A 17,820-nucleotide genomic window follows, 5' to 3' on the forward strand; every position below is an offset into this window, starting at 1 on the left:
ATCAAAAATTATCTTCGTAGACCTTGGAGCAGGATGCCAATCTTCTTGAATGAATGCTTCGATAAATCTGTCTTGATTTTCAAATTTATTAACAAAACTCATTTTCACTTTTATCGGCATCTCAGTTTTGCTCTAGCACACTCCCGTTTCCCCTTTTAGAGTCAACTGATAAGGAAGAGTGAGCTGCCTGCCCGGAATTATATGGTCGTTAAGGCAGTATGGGGCAAGTCTGGCCAAAGACACACTATGTGATTCCGAGTGGGAAAAGGCAAAAGTACAGAGACACCTTCCTCACGACCAGAAGAACAGAGGTAGGCCGAAGAATATGGATTGAAAAAAGTAAAGTAAAAAAGAAACCCAAGCTATCACCTGAAGTCCTCACGTAATAAATCCTGTCCTTTCTAAAACCAAACAAAGTTGATTCTCTCTCCGCCTCCCCCTCAGAAATAAAACCCATGCAGGTTGGGCTCGGCTCTAGGAGGAGGGGAAGAGCCACGGAGGCGTTGGTGGCCCCAGCTCACGCACCTGCAGGAGGGGGGCCTGTCCCTGGTCTTCTGGGGCAGGAGGCTCCTTGAAGGATGTTCCCCCCTGGAATTCCCAAGATGTCTTGGCAGGTTGGGGGCAAAAAGCTCACTGTTTTAGCAGAGAGGAGGAGGGCAAGGGGTTCTTAAAAGAACAGAGGCATTTACTTGTGGGTCAGCCCTGGGCAGTTCCCATCAGTGAATGAGATCCGTGTTCTGCGATGCAAACCTGCACCTGACGTGACAGTGGAGGGGCCTGATGATACCACGGAAAGGTGCGCTTCCTGCAGGCTGCAGGGCCTCCGACCCTCCCCTCCCTGCAGCGGCTTGCAGGGATGCAGCTGATGCTTGGTCGAAGGACCAGATGGACATCCCTGCTGTCAGGTGAGGTCCCCAAATATGCAGGGCTGGAGCAAAACCAGCTGCCAGCCTTTCGGCAGGATCTTCAGGGCCCAGGGGAGTGAGAAAGGTTAGCTGCTTTCCCTTCCTCCTAATTAGTCCTGAGCTTTCCCCATAAGCCACACGCCACGTTCTCTGGTGCATCTCATTTCTGGAAAGCACAGACAAAGACTTTGAGCTGCTGGGGACCTGGCATTTGAACTCCAGTTATGCCATCTCTTCCCCAAGCACGCGGTGTAGAACACGCTGTGTGCTGTGTTCGTTCATTCCGCTGACCAAGGAACAAGCCTGGAGAACCACAAGTTCATGTTCTGCTTCAGGCTCTTAGCAGATGCCTGGGGACAAATCCAACAGAGATCTGGGAGGAAGTCTGGTCACTAAAGCTTCCAGAGAGGATCTCGTGTCCTCGATGAGCAAAGGGGTCTCTGGGATCTTCTGCAGCATTGCTCAGGGGCTGATCTCGCAGGGCCATGCTTGCTGCCACAGTCTATAGGGCTTCCCATTGGAGCCTACTGTTCTTTTTTTGTTTGTTTTTAAAAATATTTTATTTAAATTCAATTTGCCAACATATAGTATAACACCCAGTGCTCATCCCATCAAGTGCCCTCCTTAGCACCCATCACCCAGTTACCCCATCCACCCCCCTTTGTTCGTTTCCCAGAGTCAGGAGTCTCTCATGGTTTGCTCCCTCTCCAATTTTACCTCACTCCATTTCCCTCCTTTCCCTTAGAGTCCCTTTCACTACTTCTTATAATTCCACAAATGAGTGAAACCATAAGAGCCTACCGTTGTGAGCCATTATTATTCTCATCCTATTCCGAGCAAACTATGAAATTACACACGTTCCTTCCTTGGGAAAATGACAATTTGTTTAAAAAGAAATGTCACCACCACCACCCCCCATAAGAATTTCTGATGGACTCAGTTCTTTTCTTCTACACCTAACTTCTAAGAGCATTAAAAGTCCAAGTTTTCATGTAAACTTGCCCCTCATCTAGATACTTCAAAAATGATGAAAGCTTTCTTTCTTGAGGGGTGAAAATTCTTTATTTATTTAGCACAAGAGCTCATTAAATTTAAGAAATGCACACTAAAACTCGCTCTTTTCTTTTGATAAATGAAGGTCTGCAGACTAGAAATCGCCATCCTCAAATAAACAAGTCCAAGCCCAATAATCAAGCAGTCCTGAGAAATCTCATATCCACTTAATAAGAGACATACATTGACACATAAATGCTAGGTTCGGTTTTCAGACAAAGGATATATGGCTTCAAAAAATAGTGGCACGGTGCCTGCTTTTATGCTAAGCTTCTGAACGATTTAAACGAGTGGAATTTGAGGATGAAAGGGAAATTTTCTAAGGCACTGGTCCTGAAACTTCAGCATGCATCAGAATTCCCAGGAGGATTTATATCACGAATTGCTGGATCCCACAGCCCCACCTCCGGCTCCCCTGGAGTTTCTGATCCCTCGGGTACTGAGTGGGGCCTGAGGATTTACATGTCTAACAGGTTCCTAGGTAATGCTGATGCTGCTGGACTGGGGACCACATTTTCAAGAACCACTACTCTAAAGAAATTAAACTCCCTTCTGTATCTGCCTGGATGTGGAGCATTTTCTTGGGATCATTATTTATGCCCCTGGCCCTCGCTAAACCCTGGAGAAACTGAGCGCTCTGACCACGTTGCCATCTTGCTGACCTGAGCATGTTGGCATCTTGATTTTGGCTTCTGCCAACACATTAGCAGAGATCCTCTGTTCCTGTTCTTGATTCTGTTAAAGAGCCTGAGACGGGGGAGTATTTTGGTCACTGGTTCATATGAAGAGACAGGTCAAATCTATGCGATCCCCCTGATTTTCATTTTTTGGAAATGGTGGCAATCGTGATCCTTCCCAGGCCCTTTACACAACACTCTTCCACTCAGACATGCGGTCTCCCTGGTGTCTCCCACATTTGAGTGAGCACTTCTCTTGCCTGCAATACTAGAGATTTACATCTAATTGGAGGAGAGAGATTTCAATCAGCCTCTCGGTTTTAGGCAGAGCACATAAAGCAAGGTTCTCTCTAAGCTTCTCTCCTTTTTATGACTCAAGGACTGATACTCCTTTCTTGGTACCGAATGGGGCCACCCCTCTGATTATAGGTTCGGTAAAGTTTACTGGAAAAAAACGTCTAATTCCCCAGCACATTGGCTCAGAGGCTGGAAAGCTTCTTTAGGGATTACACAATTCCCACGTAAGAAGTACACCGACTGCAACCAAATTTTATGTGTATTTCAGCATCAGCAGTGGCTGCCACGCTCTGGAAAAGGATTTTTATGGGAACAGGCAAATATCCCTGAGAAAAGTACAACAGCCCCAGATCTACGGATGGAGAAACAACTGGAGCAATTTAAATCACCATGTTCCCGAGAAGGAGCTGAAAGTTCTATTAATAAAAGGCAGAGTCACTCAAAGATGAAAAGTTTAGTATAACTCAAATAAAAGTGAGTTATGTGGCCATTTCCCAAAACATACGCCCCATCTGAGACCTGGAAGAGCATTATGATGCCTCACAGGTGTGTGCGTGGCAGTTACCAGAATTACCTGATTCATCGACTCGCATTTTTTTAGTAGGGCTGTCACAATTCTCATCATCTGACATTTCCATTTCTTCTTCGCGGCGGATGCCCATGAGCTGCTCACTTTGAGCGTTCCGGAGCTCCTGAAAACAGAAGATATGAGGATGTCAGAGTCACAGACACACGTCAACATACCTTTTCCCAATGGTCTTTTGGTTTATTACGACTGACAGATGAACGCTTAGAATCTGGAGTGTTTCCCTCCCAGCCACTGCCCTGCATTAATCTAGAAGGAAGCTCTGACGGTGTGGGCAGTGGAGAGAACCCAGGATAAATCCTTGCTGGCCAATGACTAGGCAAGGGGTCTTCAGAAAATCACTTAATCTCTTGAGTCTCAATTTCCTCATTTGCCAAGAAGAGGATAATAACATCACTTGGTAGGATTACTCAGAAATGCCTCTTGCCATGATGACTCGCACACACGGAAGGGACTCAGAGCTTGTGATAAATATGCACGATGGCATTTATATAAGGCCTTGTCGACCACTGACCCACTGTGTAAATTCAGGAATGTTTCTTCTTAACCTCGATTTACTCATTGGAATACCGTGATAATAATAGTTTTGAGGATAAAATAAGCTAATGCATGCAAAGATCCTCAGTATTATGCTGGACACTTGGCTTTTTAAGTTGATAATGTGGATCACTACAATTCTTCATGCAAAATGGTGCCCCTGAGAGGCACCTGGGTGGCTCAGTCGGTTAAGCGTCTCCTTTGGCTCAGGGTCCTGGAATGAAGTGAGCATGGGCTCTCTCTCTCTCTCCCTCTGCCCCTCTCCCCGCTCATGATTTTTTTTTCTCTCTCAAATAACATCTTAAAAAAAAAAAGTGCCCCTGCATGTGTGTGCATCCCCGTGTGTGATCCCATGCACACACCATTCAGACATCCAAGTGGTAAAATGCAAAAGATGCTGAGGACAAAATAAAACAGATGCCTTCCTTTTGATGTTTCACATCATCATGTAGGGGTTAGTGTTTTTGTCATGATAGTTGTTTTGACATCACTTAAAGATCTTAGGATCATATCTTACTTTCCCTACTTACTAGAGGATTGACCACAGTCAAAGAGTATATGTGAAAACGCACTGTAAGAAGTAAAGAATCACAATAAATTGTTTACTTCCTTGCCTAATAACCAGGATGCTATAATTGTTCATGGTAAGTAATTACATTACTTTTTTTTTTTTTTTACAGATTTTATTTATTTATTCATGAGACACACAGAGAGAGAGAGAGAGAGAGGCAGAGACACAGGCAGAAGGAGAAGCAGACTCCCTGCAGGGAGCCCGATGTGGGACTCAATCCCAGGACTCCTGGATCATGCCCTGAGCCAAAAGCAGGCGCTCAACCACTGAGCACCCCCCAGGCGTCCCTACATTACTTTGTATTAAGCTGAATATTGTGTATTTGTGAATTCTTATCAATCCTGTTCTTTTACATGTATGATCTTCAAAAACAAAACAAAAACAAGACAGGGAAAGGACTACATTATTCTTTTTCTCCCCTCTGAAATTGAAGACTCTATAAATTAAAGTCAAATAGTTAAAATAATTCTACTTTATAATAAATCTATGAATAACAATAAAACTAAATTATGACATCTAATGTATTAATGGTGTGATTTTAAACATAGTTCTAGTCCCCATTGGATGGATTTTACTGTGTTGCAGGTTCTCAGAATTCTCCTCTCTCCTTAACTCACAGATTTTTGACTGTGATAGGACAGAAATAGAATTATTGCTAACAGTATTTGCATGGTCAGCTCTGAACCCTAGGAATCACCACTGCAGAGGGCAGGGAAAGGGGAGGGAGGGCAGAGGTCAGGGTCCCTGGGGGAGGGATGCCCATCACAGGGAGTCTTGAGAGGCCACCAGGATTATGGGCAATGTCTCCTCACTCGACCATGCCACCCAGTAAAAGAGGTGCCAATTCTGCCTTAAATAACACCAGTGGGTCTTAGAGGTGGATGCCACATGTGATTAGTGAGGACGTCTTCAGCTTGTGTACAGCTAATTTTTCTACTGACAAAGAACCCAGTTCCCAAAGAGGTGGCCTGAAAATACTTGAAACAAGGAAAAGTCAGGTGGAAAGAATAAATGAGGCTGAAAGGGCCTGTTGTTTCGTCCCCACGATTAATGACAAACTGTCATACTGTAGCTGTTCTCGTGGGGAAGGGTGTTGAAAAGAAAAAAAAAATTGGAGGAGGAAAAAAAAAGCCGAGGGTGTTTCCACAGGGTGTCTCTGGTTCAGCAGTAAATCGCTCGTACACTCTCATAAATCTGTAAAGGTGTTGCAGATAATTAACAGATGCTGTACATGGGAATGCAGGAAAAATCAAGCCAATTATCAAGCTTATACGCAACAGAGAAATCATCCACAATGTTAAATTACCAACTGGTATTTAATCAATTAAGCGACATGTAGGAGAGAAAATCAAAGGTAATTTAGAATTCTATTTCCCAGAATATCAAAAGAGGTGGTGGGAGTGGCAGGGAGGCACAGGGCCTTTGCAGGAGCCCCTTTCAGGACTGCATGCATCATCCGTCTCTGCCTCACCCTGTGTACCGAGCAAAGCAAGCAGGCTTCCTTGGAACAAAGCTGGAAGCCCTGGTGTGCCCTGCTCAGCAGCGGGGACCACAGCCCCCCCCTGTTCCTTCGGGGCCGCAGGGCTAGGGGCAGGGGGGCCCGGCAGGTGGGAGGCGTGATTTAGATCAATAACCCATAGTTCCTACCACTCGCTACTAATGATGGCCTTTTTATGCCTGAATGCCGCTTGCCTTTCTTTTGTCATTTCTTTTAATCAGGTTTGGTGTTTATGTGAAGGAAGAAAAAATCATATAATTAAACAATTCATAGACCCATCGTTCCCAAATCTGAACCACAGTTTATGGATTTCGATTTGTGTTTTCATAACCCTCGATTCGTGTATTTTATTGTCAACGAGGACTCTCTCCTCCCGAAAAGCAACCTTGACTCGGGTCTCGATTCAGTGTCTGAAAGAGCAGCAGGTAAGCACCCTTTGTGTTTTCTGGCTCCTGAAAAATTAAAGAGAAATCCCACTTCCTCCTTCCTCATAAGCCTGAACAGAGGAAGAGAACTACAACAGTTGCCAGCCACCTTCTTAAGTATTTGTGAACAAAATAAAAAAAATGTCCTTCTGAACAATAAATTGCACTAGCATTTTAAGTGTCCCATTATTGTGAAGTCATTCAGTATTCGCCATAATAACAGTGATAATAAAGAATTCATTTGGTATTCATGTGGATGTTACATCTAGTGCCATTGGTATTCAGCTCTAATTTAGCATTAGTTAATGGGCACTTAAAATGCTACCCAAATGATTGATATTATAGTACTCTGTGGTTCCTCAAACTCCATATAAAACACTTATTTTACAAGGGTGAGCCAAAATCGTTAAATAAGCAAACCTTACCTTCTATAAGTTTTGGGATTTTGAAAGAGGGGACTATCATTTGGAGAACTTTAATATTAACATGCTAGAGATGGAGAGGCATCCAAATGAGAAACATTCTCTCGTTAAAACAAAAACAAAAACAAAAAAACGAATAAGCAAACAAAGATAGTATACTTACTTTGAAATTACAGGTTCAAAGCGTACACTACACTGTGGAATTAAAAATAACAGCTGCACGACCAAGGACTAGTGACACATTCTGGTCCTTCTAGGTGGCAAGAAAGGTCAAGTTCTGGCCTCTTTCCTTGGAGTGGATACTCACACTTTGCACATGCATTGATGGAGAAGGGTGGACCCTGGCTAGCCTGGACATTCACTCCCCTGTGGAAGAGGGGCTCTGGGGAGAGTTGCTATATGACCGGCTGGCTAGCACAGGGGACTAAGGCATTGTTTACTATGGGAAGGCACAGAAGAAAGGCATACTTGCCATTTCTAGCCCAAAGAGTAAATCATCATCGTCCTGTTACAGAACACTGAAAAAAAAAAAAAAAAAAAAAAAACCCAAACCCTCCGTATTTACTTAAAAGCCAGCTCTCTATTTTACATTACACTTTTCTTCAGAATCAGCAGGCAAAGTGTCTTGGCTTATTTCCGAGCTCTTTGCTATGAATGGGAGAGATGCTCTTCTCCTTCGCAGGAGAGAAAAGCACTCTGTTTCCTAAGCATGAAGTCAGCTGCTCTTCTGGATAAGGCACAGATCTGAGCTGGATTTGGAGCTGACAATGCGATGGGACAAAGGCAGGACAGCTGCCCACTGCAACAAAAACCGAAACGGCGGCAGCCACACTATTCTCTGCCAATCCGGCTGTGTGATGGTGGTTAAAAAGTAATAATAAAATCACCAACCTCAGAATGCTTTCGCCAAATGTCTATGTTCTTGCGCTGAGCTTTCGAGAAATGGTCCCAAGCTTTTTGTCTGGTAGAAGCGTTGAAAACGGCCACAATCTGCTCAACTTTGGTGAACAAGGAAGTCAAACAAGACAAGTAATTTATGTTGTGATCACTATAGGGAAGCAAAGCAAAGACACTAGGAGTCTATGGATGATGTCACAGTAGAAATAACATCATCAATATCCATCCAATTCGTGCCTTTTTTGTACTTACATGTTAGCAAGGTTGGGGATGGCTCCCTTCAAGTCTGTCTCCATAACTTTAAGTTAAGACACATTCTAAATTCGAGTGGGAAGAGTTCATGGGCATCTGCTTCCAAGCATTCTGCAGCTCTTGTTTAAAAATGTGACTTGGGATGTCTATATACCTAGATCTATAGCTATAGATCTGGTGTTGGCATACAGATACAGATATATGGACAAAGTAGCGCCTGGGTTGGAGGCTGAGAAGTGAAGCCGGGGTGGAGTGGCTGAATGAGGAAGAGCCAAACATAAATCTTTTGCTTTTTGGGTCTCCATCTCAAGGACTCAGTTGCAGGCCTCTGAAGACATTACCATTTCCAAGTTCTGAGGTGGGGCAATGAGTAGTTGTCTCATATTGCCCCTCAATGTCAAGGGCCATTTTTACTCTTTGGCTCCTTTCTCCTTCCCGCCCCTCCCTCCCAGCCCTTTGCGCCCACTGCAGTCAGCCCTCCAGCCCTCTGACAGGGGGACAGGAGCCACCGCCTCCACTTCAAGACAGACCGAGGCTCACCCAACCAGCCTCACAAGCATGCAGATCGCATTTCAAGACCACGTGGCGCTCTCTGTAGTTCATCACGACCACATACCATTCTGTTTGGCCATTTTCACTTTCACAGGGCTGCCCTCCCAAACCCCTTGGAGTCCTAACTCTCTCACTTTGACTTCATTTAGCACTTTTGTGGCTCCAAGGCAAAGTGCTATTGGAATGGTAAGTGTTGTGGGGGGGTGTGGACAAGGTTATATAGAGAAAGGGATGAGCTCTTGGTAGTGGATGTTGGGGGTGGAGCCAACCAACTGCAGATCCAATCTTGCTTAAACAGTTATTGATCTAGTAAGCATGGGATTAAGGAAATTATAGCCCTGAATTAACCATATGATTAAACCTGAATTTCTGAATATTTAGTTAGGAAGGCACAGTTAGAATTAGCTTCTCCTGGATGCTGATATTCTATCTAACATAAATCCTTCTTGAGTGATTCCCAAGGCTCTATTATAAAAAAGGGCATCAAAGCTCTTCCAAATCTTCCAGGTGTCCAAAGTATGGCAAAGAGTAATAGAATAATCCCCACAGAACAACAGCACCTGGTGCCACAATTTTAAAAATTAGCACACAACATAAACAAGTGTATGATGGAGCAGAGGAAGAAAGTAGATTCCGTTCACTTACCACACTGTAAATATCTTATAATGCTAATGAGCAACCTTTTCCCAACCAATGGGTAATTTTCGGAGGCTTTTGAGTTTACTCTTTTCTACCTTGAGAGAATCCCAACTCTGAATCTCCTTATTTATCAAACTTTATCATCCAGGTCACATGATGTACTTGTTACACTCCATTTTGAAGAGGAGGATGTACTGTCACCTTCGCTCACACTCTCCATGGGTACCTGCGCCAACCTTCCCCGACTTCATCTAGAGGAAGTCACACTGCCAGACTAGCCTCATCGTGCTGCTCTAAGTGCTGACATTTACCTGACCACCAACTCCCAGGGCTCTGCTTCGCTCCACTGCAGCATGGCTGGTGGAGGAGAACTGGTTCTGCCCCGCTGCCTGGGCTTCCTGTTGTTTTGTCTGTACACGGGCAGGGTCACCGGGGATTTTAAGCTACCTTCCACATGGGCAACACAGGGCAGTCAACCCAATATTGCAGTGGTGAGATCCACTGTCAGATGAGATTACCTATAATCATGAGACTGTTAAAGAGTAACAGACCCCATTGCTTTCAGAGTAGAGCTTTTTAAAAAATAGGCATCATTTAGAAGAGTGACAACTGTGCTATCCAGAGGGGAAGGGGCAGTAAGTACTGAGGCTGAGTATTTGGGTGGTGACGATAGTAAAAATTCTGCCATCAGTCAAGAGAGGCTGTTAATAGAGGGGATACATTAGAAAGGAAATTACCTGTTCATATGCTTGTCTGTGGAATAGGGGGAAGGTCAGAGAGGCCAGTAATACACTTGGAAGCATTCAGAAGGGAAAGCACATAGGAAGAAAGGCCCAGTGGCCAAACACTGCACAGGGTCAAGGGTAAAAATAGATCCTCTACTATCTACTCAAGCCATGTACCACTGCAGATGTTTCCTGTTTGAAGCAAAGTGCCTCAGTTATTTAGAACATGTTGTTACCATATCCCAAGGTAAACTTTCAATTCATCCATCCATCTATCCAACCATCCACTCATCCATCCATCCATCCATTCCTTCATACAGCAAACATCCCAGATCCTCTAGTTACCAAGCACTTGACTGACTGCTAGAAATATATGATTAAGCGCTCTGATGTGTGTCCTCTGGCTATAACGTAGAGTTCACCATCTGGCTTAGCATCCACTCTTCACCCAGCATTTGCTGAGGAGAATCACAGTCTCTAGGGAGAAAGAAGAGCAGTTAATTATCCTATGCAAGAGAAGTATGGATGACACAGTGACTAAATCAGTAGGCGGGGTCAGGAAATACCCCCAAAGAAGGCAGCATTGTTGCTAGGTCTTGGGTGATGAATCAATGCTTGCTCCCCAGTACAAAGGCTTGTATGGAGTCATGAAAGGACTCTGCAAGGTTGGAGGATGGAGGATGGATCAGGAAGGAAGGACAGTGGATGTTACACCAGATGGTGAACTCTATACATTAGAGCCAGAGGACGCACATCTGAGTTGGATTCTTTCGGGAAACGTGATGGCTTGAGGTAAGGCAGAGCACTGAAATAGAGGCAGGATCCAGGAGTCATGTGACAGGGTGAGTTGACAGGACGGTGGCTGACTTGCTAAGAGGAAGAAGAGGGGTAGAAGAGGAGTCTCAAGCTTGAGAGGTGCACCAGAGATTGTGAGGATAAGCACAGGGGGAGGGCTGAGAGAGACTGGTAAAGAGTTTGGTTTTGAACATGCTGAATTTGACATATCTGAAGGTCATCTAGGTGAAGGTAAGATACATAAGGGTGGTTCAGAAAGAGACAGCTCTTAAATTTTCTGGGTCATTCTCAATTTTGGGCAATCGTGTTCTTTTCAATAGGGTGATTATTTAAAAGCAAAACTAAATGTCATTAGCTTTATACTTATTAAGTTTTATGCTTTCTCCATATATATTAACAAATAATAAAGAACTCCTCCCCAAAGCAAACACTGTGGAACTCCAGCTTAGGTTTAAAAAAATAGTCTCACGGTGTTTCCAAGGCCCAGTTTACTTCTCTCATTTCTGCAGACTGCCCCTGAACCAGCCATTTGTCTTGCAAATGAAAGTTCTTGGGCACACAAAAGGACTCAGAAAGAGTGCTTGGATCAGCATAAATTCATCATCATTAGGGTAAAGCCACCTCAAAGAATATGCCTTAATGAATGTGATTCGAAGATATCAGATCTTCAAAATCATAAATCAGGATGACCACTGGTAGTGATGTCACAGGTAAGGACCATACAGTTTTTTCTTTAAGATTTTATTTATTTATTTGAGAGAGGGAAAGAGAGAGAGAAGTGGGGAGGGGCAGAAGGAGAGGGAGAGAGAATCTGAAGTGGGCTCTGGACTTGAGGGTCGATCTCACGACCCTGACAACATGACCTGAGCCAAAACCAAGAGTAGGGACAGTGCCACCCAGATGCCCCAGCCCCCACTCTTCTTTGTCTCCAGCAGGGAACACCAAGGAGCAAGTCCCTGAATTTGAGTGCCACTCACTACTTCCCTGGTATAATTCACAATACTTGTCTTCTATACAATAAAACTATAAGCAGTTACTGACTAAATTGAATGTTTAAAATTCTACCTAAAAGCTCAGAGAAGACATAAATAGTAAACAAGATGGTACGGGTATTTGTTCAAAAAAGTAGCTTATAGAAGAACAAATTCAGATCGACCAACCCCAACCGGTGCCTTGACTGCCCCTAGTGGGCTAGAGACTACTGGCCCAAGGCCCCGCTTGAGCCTGGATCAGTTATAAACTTAAACATTTTGGAAGTATTATCAACAGGAGTTGAGTCAGAAAATTCAAATCTACCCTTCACACCTTGCAAATCCTCCCCCAGCCCACCACCAAATTCTATGCTTTAAGTTTGTTGCCTAAATTAGGTTATTTGAGAATCAGGAAAAAATTAAAAGTGAATCCCGCCCCCCCCCCCCATGTTTGAATGTCAGTCTTAGATGTCAAAATAGAGTCCCTTATATCCAGACCCTATAAGTGAATGTAAGGGAAGGATAAATAGAGCTTTGATGAAATTGCTAATCACTTTTTGTAACTGCAAACCCCTTGTTAAAAGATAAAATGAGGTCTGTTAAAAATCTTAAGTGTTTGAGCAAAAGTGGATAGAATCAGGCAGTGCCTAACTGGAAGTGGTTAGGAGAACAGGAGCTGGAAATAGTCTTTTACAGAGAATCAGCAGAAGCACAACAAGGAAATCATGGGTTGGTCACAGCTTAAAGTTCAGTTGACTGCTTGTGATTATTGTCCTTAGGTTTTGATTGTGGTAACTTTTAGGCATTCATAGACTTGGATTTTTGTTTGCTTTATGTGTACCTCTACCACATTAGGGCCACCTCTGTCTGGTGTTCCCCTTGTTTAATTAATTTACCACTTCACTAATTGTTATTAATGATCCTGTCCACATGCATACCCATATACATACACATAACTCATGCATCTATGTATGTAGCCTTCAGAATTAAAAAAAATCCCTATGACTGAATAATTTATTTTTTAATTGATTTTTACTTTTTTTTTTTTTTAGATTTTATTTATTTACTCATGAGAGACACAGAGAGGGACAGAAACATAGGCAGAGGATGAAGCAGGCTTCCTGCAGGGAACCTGATATGGGACTCGATCCCAGGACCCTGGGATCATGACCTGAGCCTAAGGCAGCCCCTCAACCACTAAGCCACCCAGGTGCCCCAAGACTAAATAATTTAATAACTTTTTTGAGTACTTTCCCTCACCTCAAACTGTTTGGACATCTGCTGAGTTCAGAACATACTTCTCACTTGAGAGAAAAGTTTATAAATTCTCTTCAGGAGCACTTGTCTTCAGTCTAAGGGAAGGAGAGCTCAGAACAGGACACCCACTTACCCGGTAACAGGCCACATTTAAACAAGCTCCCTGGGAAGGAGCAGAGCACCACCGAGTTCAAAACCTCCAATTTCAGGCTGCACAAGGCTCCTGACTTCTGAGTTCTGAGCAGGAGAGCCTTGGAAGCAATGAAGAGGAAGGTTAGGCTCCTCCTCCGAACATAAACCTAGACCTTTCTCTTCTTTGTCCTCAGGACTGAATTCTTCCTTAGAGTCCCTGCACTTCCCACATCTCATGCTCCAGCTAAACAGCTGTGAAAGAGCCTCCATCCCTTTAGTGTCCCAAGTATCTGGGGAAGCTAAGTCCTTACAGGCAGAAGGCTTGCCCAAAGAGAGCACCTCAAACAAATCTTCCGAGCTCAATTTCTGTTTTTGATGTCATCTGGGCTCATCCAAGAGCCTAACCCTGTAGAACTCAGAGGACCTTTGGGTTTCCTCTAAGGGAAAACATTTTTCCACAACCTCCATGAATAGCTCAGAAATGATGTCCAAAGAAAAACACATAACTCATGAAATTGCTGACCTCCCCCACCCTGGCTTGTTACTTTTAAGAAATATATATATTTTATTTAAATTCAATTTGCCAAAATAGAGTATAACACCCAGTGCTGTTACTGTTGTTTTTAAATACGAAAAGCTAGGGTAGACTTGATGAGTCTTGGCTCCCAGACTGAAGAATTATAACGGAGGAAATGTAGGGAGTGATTCAGGCTCTCAGGACACCCAGAGGAGCAAGACAAAGCCAGAGGGAGGAGCGGACAGGGGAAGCTGCTAGAAGAGGTTCCCAGAGAGATTCCTGACTACTCACTCTGGGTCCCGAGCTCAGAGGAGCCTGCCAGTCAGCCTGGCAGGAAGCCCAGGAAATAGAGAATTAACACGGTCAGACCCATACATTAGGGAGGCATAGACTAGAATTTCAAGTGGAGGAGGAAAAAAAGGGCATTCTGGGGTTTTCTCTTGAGATGAGTAAAAAAGAGCATTGTTGCGTGACACCGTGAATCCATCACGGCCGTGTTAAACCTGAGGTCAGGACACCAACGGGCAAGGCATCACATCTCTTAACTTCCTGGCTGGAGGAGGTATTTGGTTCTTTTGGGAAATGGACGGGAAGAGAAACATGGTGACACAGTAGAGAAAAAAAATTATATATATTTTTAAAAAAAGAAATAGGATGCTTTCAGCAAATTTCGAGTAAGCAAAGAATAGTGACACGATTCAAATAAATGGTAAGATATTAGGTGGATGGTGGCTTCTTAAGTTTTGTATAAAGCCCTATGCATTTCAGGAACTATAGATCCCCTTATCAATGCATATATTCAAACATGTTGAGAGGTATCAAAACAAAAATCTAAGAGGAATATTATAATTTTAATGGTTCCTTTACAATACGCAGCATTTGTTAGGCTTTTAAAATCCAGTAAATCCCCCTGCCTAGCCTATCCCTAGGGACTAAATAAAAGTAAGAGATGTAAACGAGGACAAAGGAACAGGGACTCCTGGGTGGCTCAGGGCGTGATCCCGGGGTCCTGGGATGGAGTTCCGCATCGGGCTCCCTGTGAGGAGCTTGCTTCTCTGATTCTCTCTGTGTGTCTCTCATGAATAAATAAATGAAATCTTAAAAAAGAAAAGAAAAAGGAACAAAACAAAATGTAAAAGGCTACCTTCCCATCAGCTGCCTCTCATCCAGTTCTTTTCTTTAAAGGTGACCGCTCTGAGCATATTCTAAAACTTGCTCTTTTTCACTTAACATATCTTGGAAATCCATCAATATGCATGTTAAAGGCCTACTTCATTTCATTGCACTTTCCTTTATTACACTTCACAGATACTCTGCTTTTTATAAATTGAAGGTTTGTGGCAACTCTACGTCCAGCAAGTCTAGCAACATCATTTTTCCAATAGCATTTGTTCACTGCATGTCTCTGTGCCGTGTTTTAGTAATTCTTGCAATATCTCAAACTTTTCATCATTATCTTTGTTATGATGATACTGATCAGTGATCTTTTTTTTTCTCTTTATTTGACAGAGCGAGCACGCATGCATGCACAAGTAGGCAGAGCGGCAGGCAGAGGGAGAGGGAGAAGCAGGCCCTCTCTTGAGCAGACAGCCAGAGGCAGGGCTTGATCCCAGGACTTTGGGATTATGACCCGAGCCGAAGGCAGATGTTTAAGCGGCTGAGCCACCCCGGAGCCCCCGAATCCGCAACCTTTAATGTTACTATTGCAATTGTGTTGGGGTGCTGTAAACCACACCCACGTAAGACGGCAAACTTAATAAATGTGTGTGCTCAACTGCTCCACTGACTGGTGGTTCCCCCATCTCTCTCCCTCTCCTTGGGCCTCCCTGGTCCCTGAGACACGACAATATTGAGATTAGGCCAGTTAATGACCCTATAATGGCCTCTAGGTATTCAAGTGAAAAGAAGAGTCAACTGGTGTGTCAGGCTTCATTGTTGTCTTATTTTAAGAAACTACCACAACCACTCCAGGCTTCAGCAAGCACCAACCTCATCAGTCAGCAGGCATCAACAACCAAGCAAAACCCTCTACTGTCAAAAAAAATCACAACTTGTTGAACACTCAGATGGTTAGCATTTTCTAACTACAAAGTATTTTTATTTCTTATCTTATCTTATCTTATCCATCTTTAGAGAGGGAGAGAGACAGATGATCTTAAACAAGCTCCTTGCCCAGTGAAGAGCTTGGCATAAGACTGACTTGATCTCATGACCCTGAGATCATGGCCTGAGGCGAAATGAAGAGTCGGATGCTTAACCACTGAGCCACCCAAGTGCCCCAGCCACAAAATATCTTAAAATTAAGGTATATACATTGTTTTTTTAGACCTAATACTATTGCACACTTAATAGACTACAACAGCATAAATAAACCTTTTATATGCACTGGAAAACCAAAAAAAATATAAAAAATTCATTTGACTCACTTTATTGTGCTACTCCCTTTATTGTGGTGGCCCGGAACTGAGCTTGCAATATCTTTGGAATATTCCTGTATTCATAAGGCTGCAATGAACATCCTCAGACATATCTTTTGACATTTTCATATAGGTGTCTTTTTAAGAACTTCTTAGCAATGGAACAGATAAAAGAATATCTAAATTTTAAATTTTTGAGAGCTACTGCCAAATTACACTCCAATTTCATGCCCACTAAGTATTTTTCAGATTAACTGGAAGTCTGTACCTTTTGATGCCCTTCACCCACTTCCTGTACCCCTACCCTCTATCTCTGGCAACTACCAATCCAGCAGACTGTTTTATCAAGCTTTCTAGGTCATCCCAATGAATACTGAAGTTTTGAGAAACTCTGATTTAAAACATTATCTCATTTAAATTTCCCAGCGATCCCTGGTGCTTCTGTCTTGCCCATTTCATAGATGAAGAAACAGGTTTCACAGAGAGGTATAATTACTCGTCCAAGGTCTTATACTTAGCAGGTGCTGAAACTGGGAATGGAATTATATCTGCTCAACCTCAAATCATGTATCTCTGACCCTGGAACAATGTGGGGGTAAGAGACCTGACCCCCCCCCCCCCGGTTAAAAATTACATTAAAATTTTTGACTCCCCCAAAGCTTAATAGCCTCCTGTTTACAGTTTGCAAAATAGCTGATTAAGACATATTTTTGCATGTCATATGTATAACATACTGTATTCTTAAAATAAAGGGGCCTAGGGAAGATGTTAAGAAAATCATAGGAGAAAATATGTTTACAGGACTACTATACTGTGTCGACAAAATCTGTGGACCAGCACAGTTCAAACCCATGTTTGTTCAAGGATCAACCGTCTTTATAAACATTCATATATGTATTTCTACGATGGGCTAAAGTCTCATGAGCACTGTGGAGTGTATCATGCCAGGCACTGCACTAGGTGCTGGGGATAAAGAGATCCCATGATGCTGCTGGTTCTTGCAGCCCTGCGGGGAGACAGCCATAGACAGGACTGAGTCACAGGCGGAGAAGAAGCTTGCAGAGAGCACCAAAGAAGGAGGCAGGAGAGGCTTTAAGGACCCCCTGGGCCAAAACTTTAAGGTGAGTAGTATTCTCTAAAACGAAGAGGCCAAATAGTTGAGGTTGTTATGGGGCAGGAAGCTGACTGACCCCTCTCCACAAGTGGACTGAGGACTCTGGAAGGCAGTGAAGAAGAAACACTGTCTCCAAAAGGGCCCCTTTTTCTTGTGTGTCTACCTGGAGCCGACTTCCCTTAGCATGTGCCCTCAGCACACAGTCATCTAAAATCCACTCTGCCCCACTTTTGTTCATCATTGTTGTTGGACAATAAACCTCAGCAGGGAAACCTGAGGAGGTGGCCCCCCACCCCCACCCCGCTCAGGGAGTGCTTTTAGGAATGCCACACTGTGGGGCTGCACCTAAGTGGGAGGGAAAGCCAGGAAGCCCATGTTGTTGGGAAAGCCTTAGCTCCCCCACCAGGCAGTCCTGTGGCCTGAAGAAAGCCTCTGTGTTTGAGGCCTGAAGCAAAGTGAGTTGGACTAGTCATCTCTAAATGTCCTCCCCAAGGCAAACCGGAAGAGACTCTTCGTCATAGGAAACAAACTGAGGGTCGCTGGGTTGAGGGAGTGGAGTGGAGTGGGGTGGGGTGGGAGGG

General features: G+C 43.7%; 1 protein-coding gene and 1 long non-coding RNA gene across 11 annotated transcripts in view; one reads left to right on the forward strand and one right to left on the reverse strand.

The window, feature by feature from the left end:
• Window positions 1-17,820, reverse strand: part of ENOX1 (ecto-NOX disulfide-thiol exchanger 1) — a 550,271-nt gene that overhangs the window by 113,812 nt on the left and 418,639 nt on the right. For all 10 annotated transcript variants that reach the window (XM_077855557.1, XM_077855564.1, XM_077855555.1 and 7 more), the window contains 2 exons: window positions 7,863-7,969; window positions 3,507-3,624 (listed from right to left, as the gene is read on the reverse strand). In XM_077855557.1, the coding sequence (XP_077711683.1) occupies window positions 3,507-3,624; window positions 7,863-7,969 (225 nt within the window). The remainder of the gene's footprint in view (window positions 1-3,506; window positions 3,625-7,862; window positions 7,970-17,820) is intronic.
• Window positions 10,638-16,703, forward strand: LOC144287566 (uncharacterized). Its single transcript, XR_013355348.1, has 3 exons — window positions 10,638-10,828; window positions 11,341-11,541; window positions 15,842-16,703. It is a non-coding gene; the product is annotated as an uncharacterized LOC144287566 (long non-coding RNA).

Source organism: Canis aureus, chromosome 17 (genome assembly GCF_053574225.1).
Source record: "Canis aureus isolate CA01 chromosome 17, VMU_Caureus_v.1.0, whole genome shotgun sequence".
NCBI lineage: Eukaryota > Metazoa > Chordata > Mammalia > Carnivora > Canidae > Canis > Canis aureus.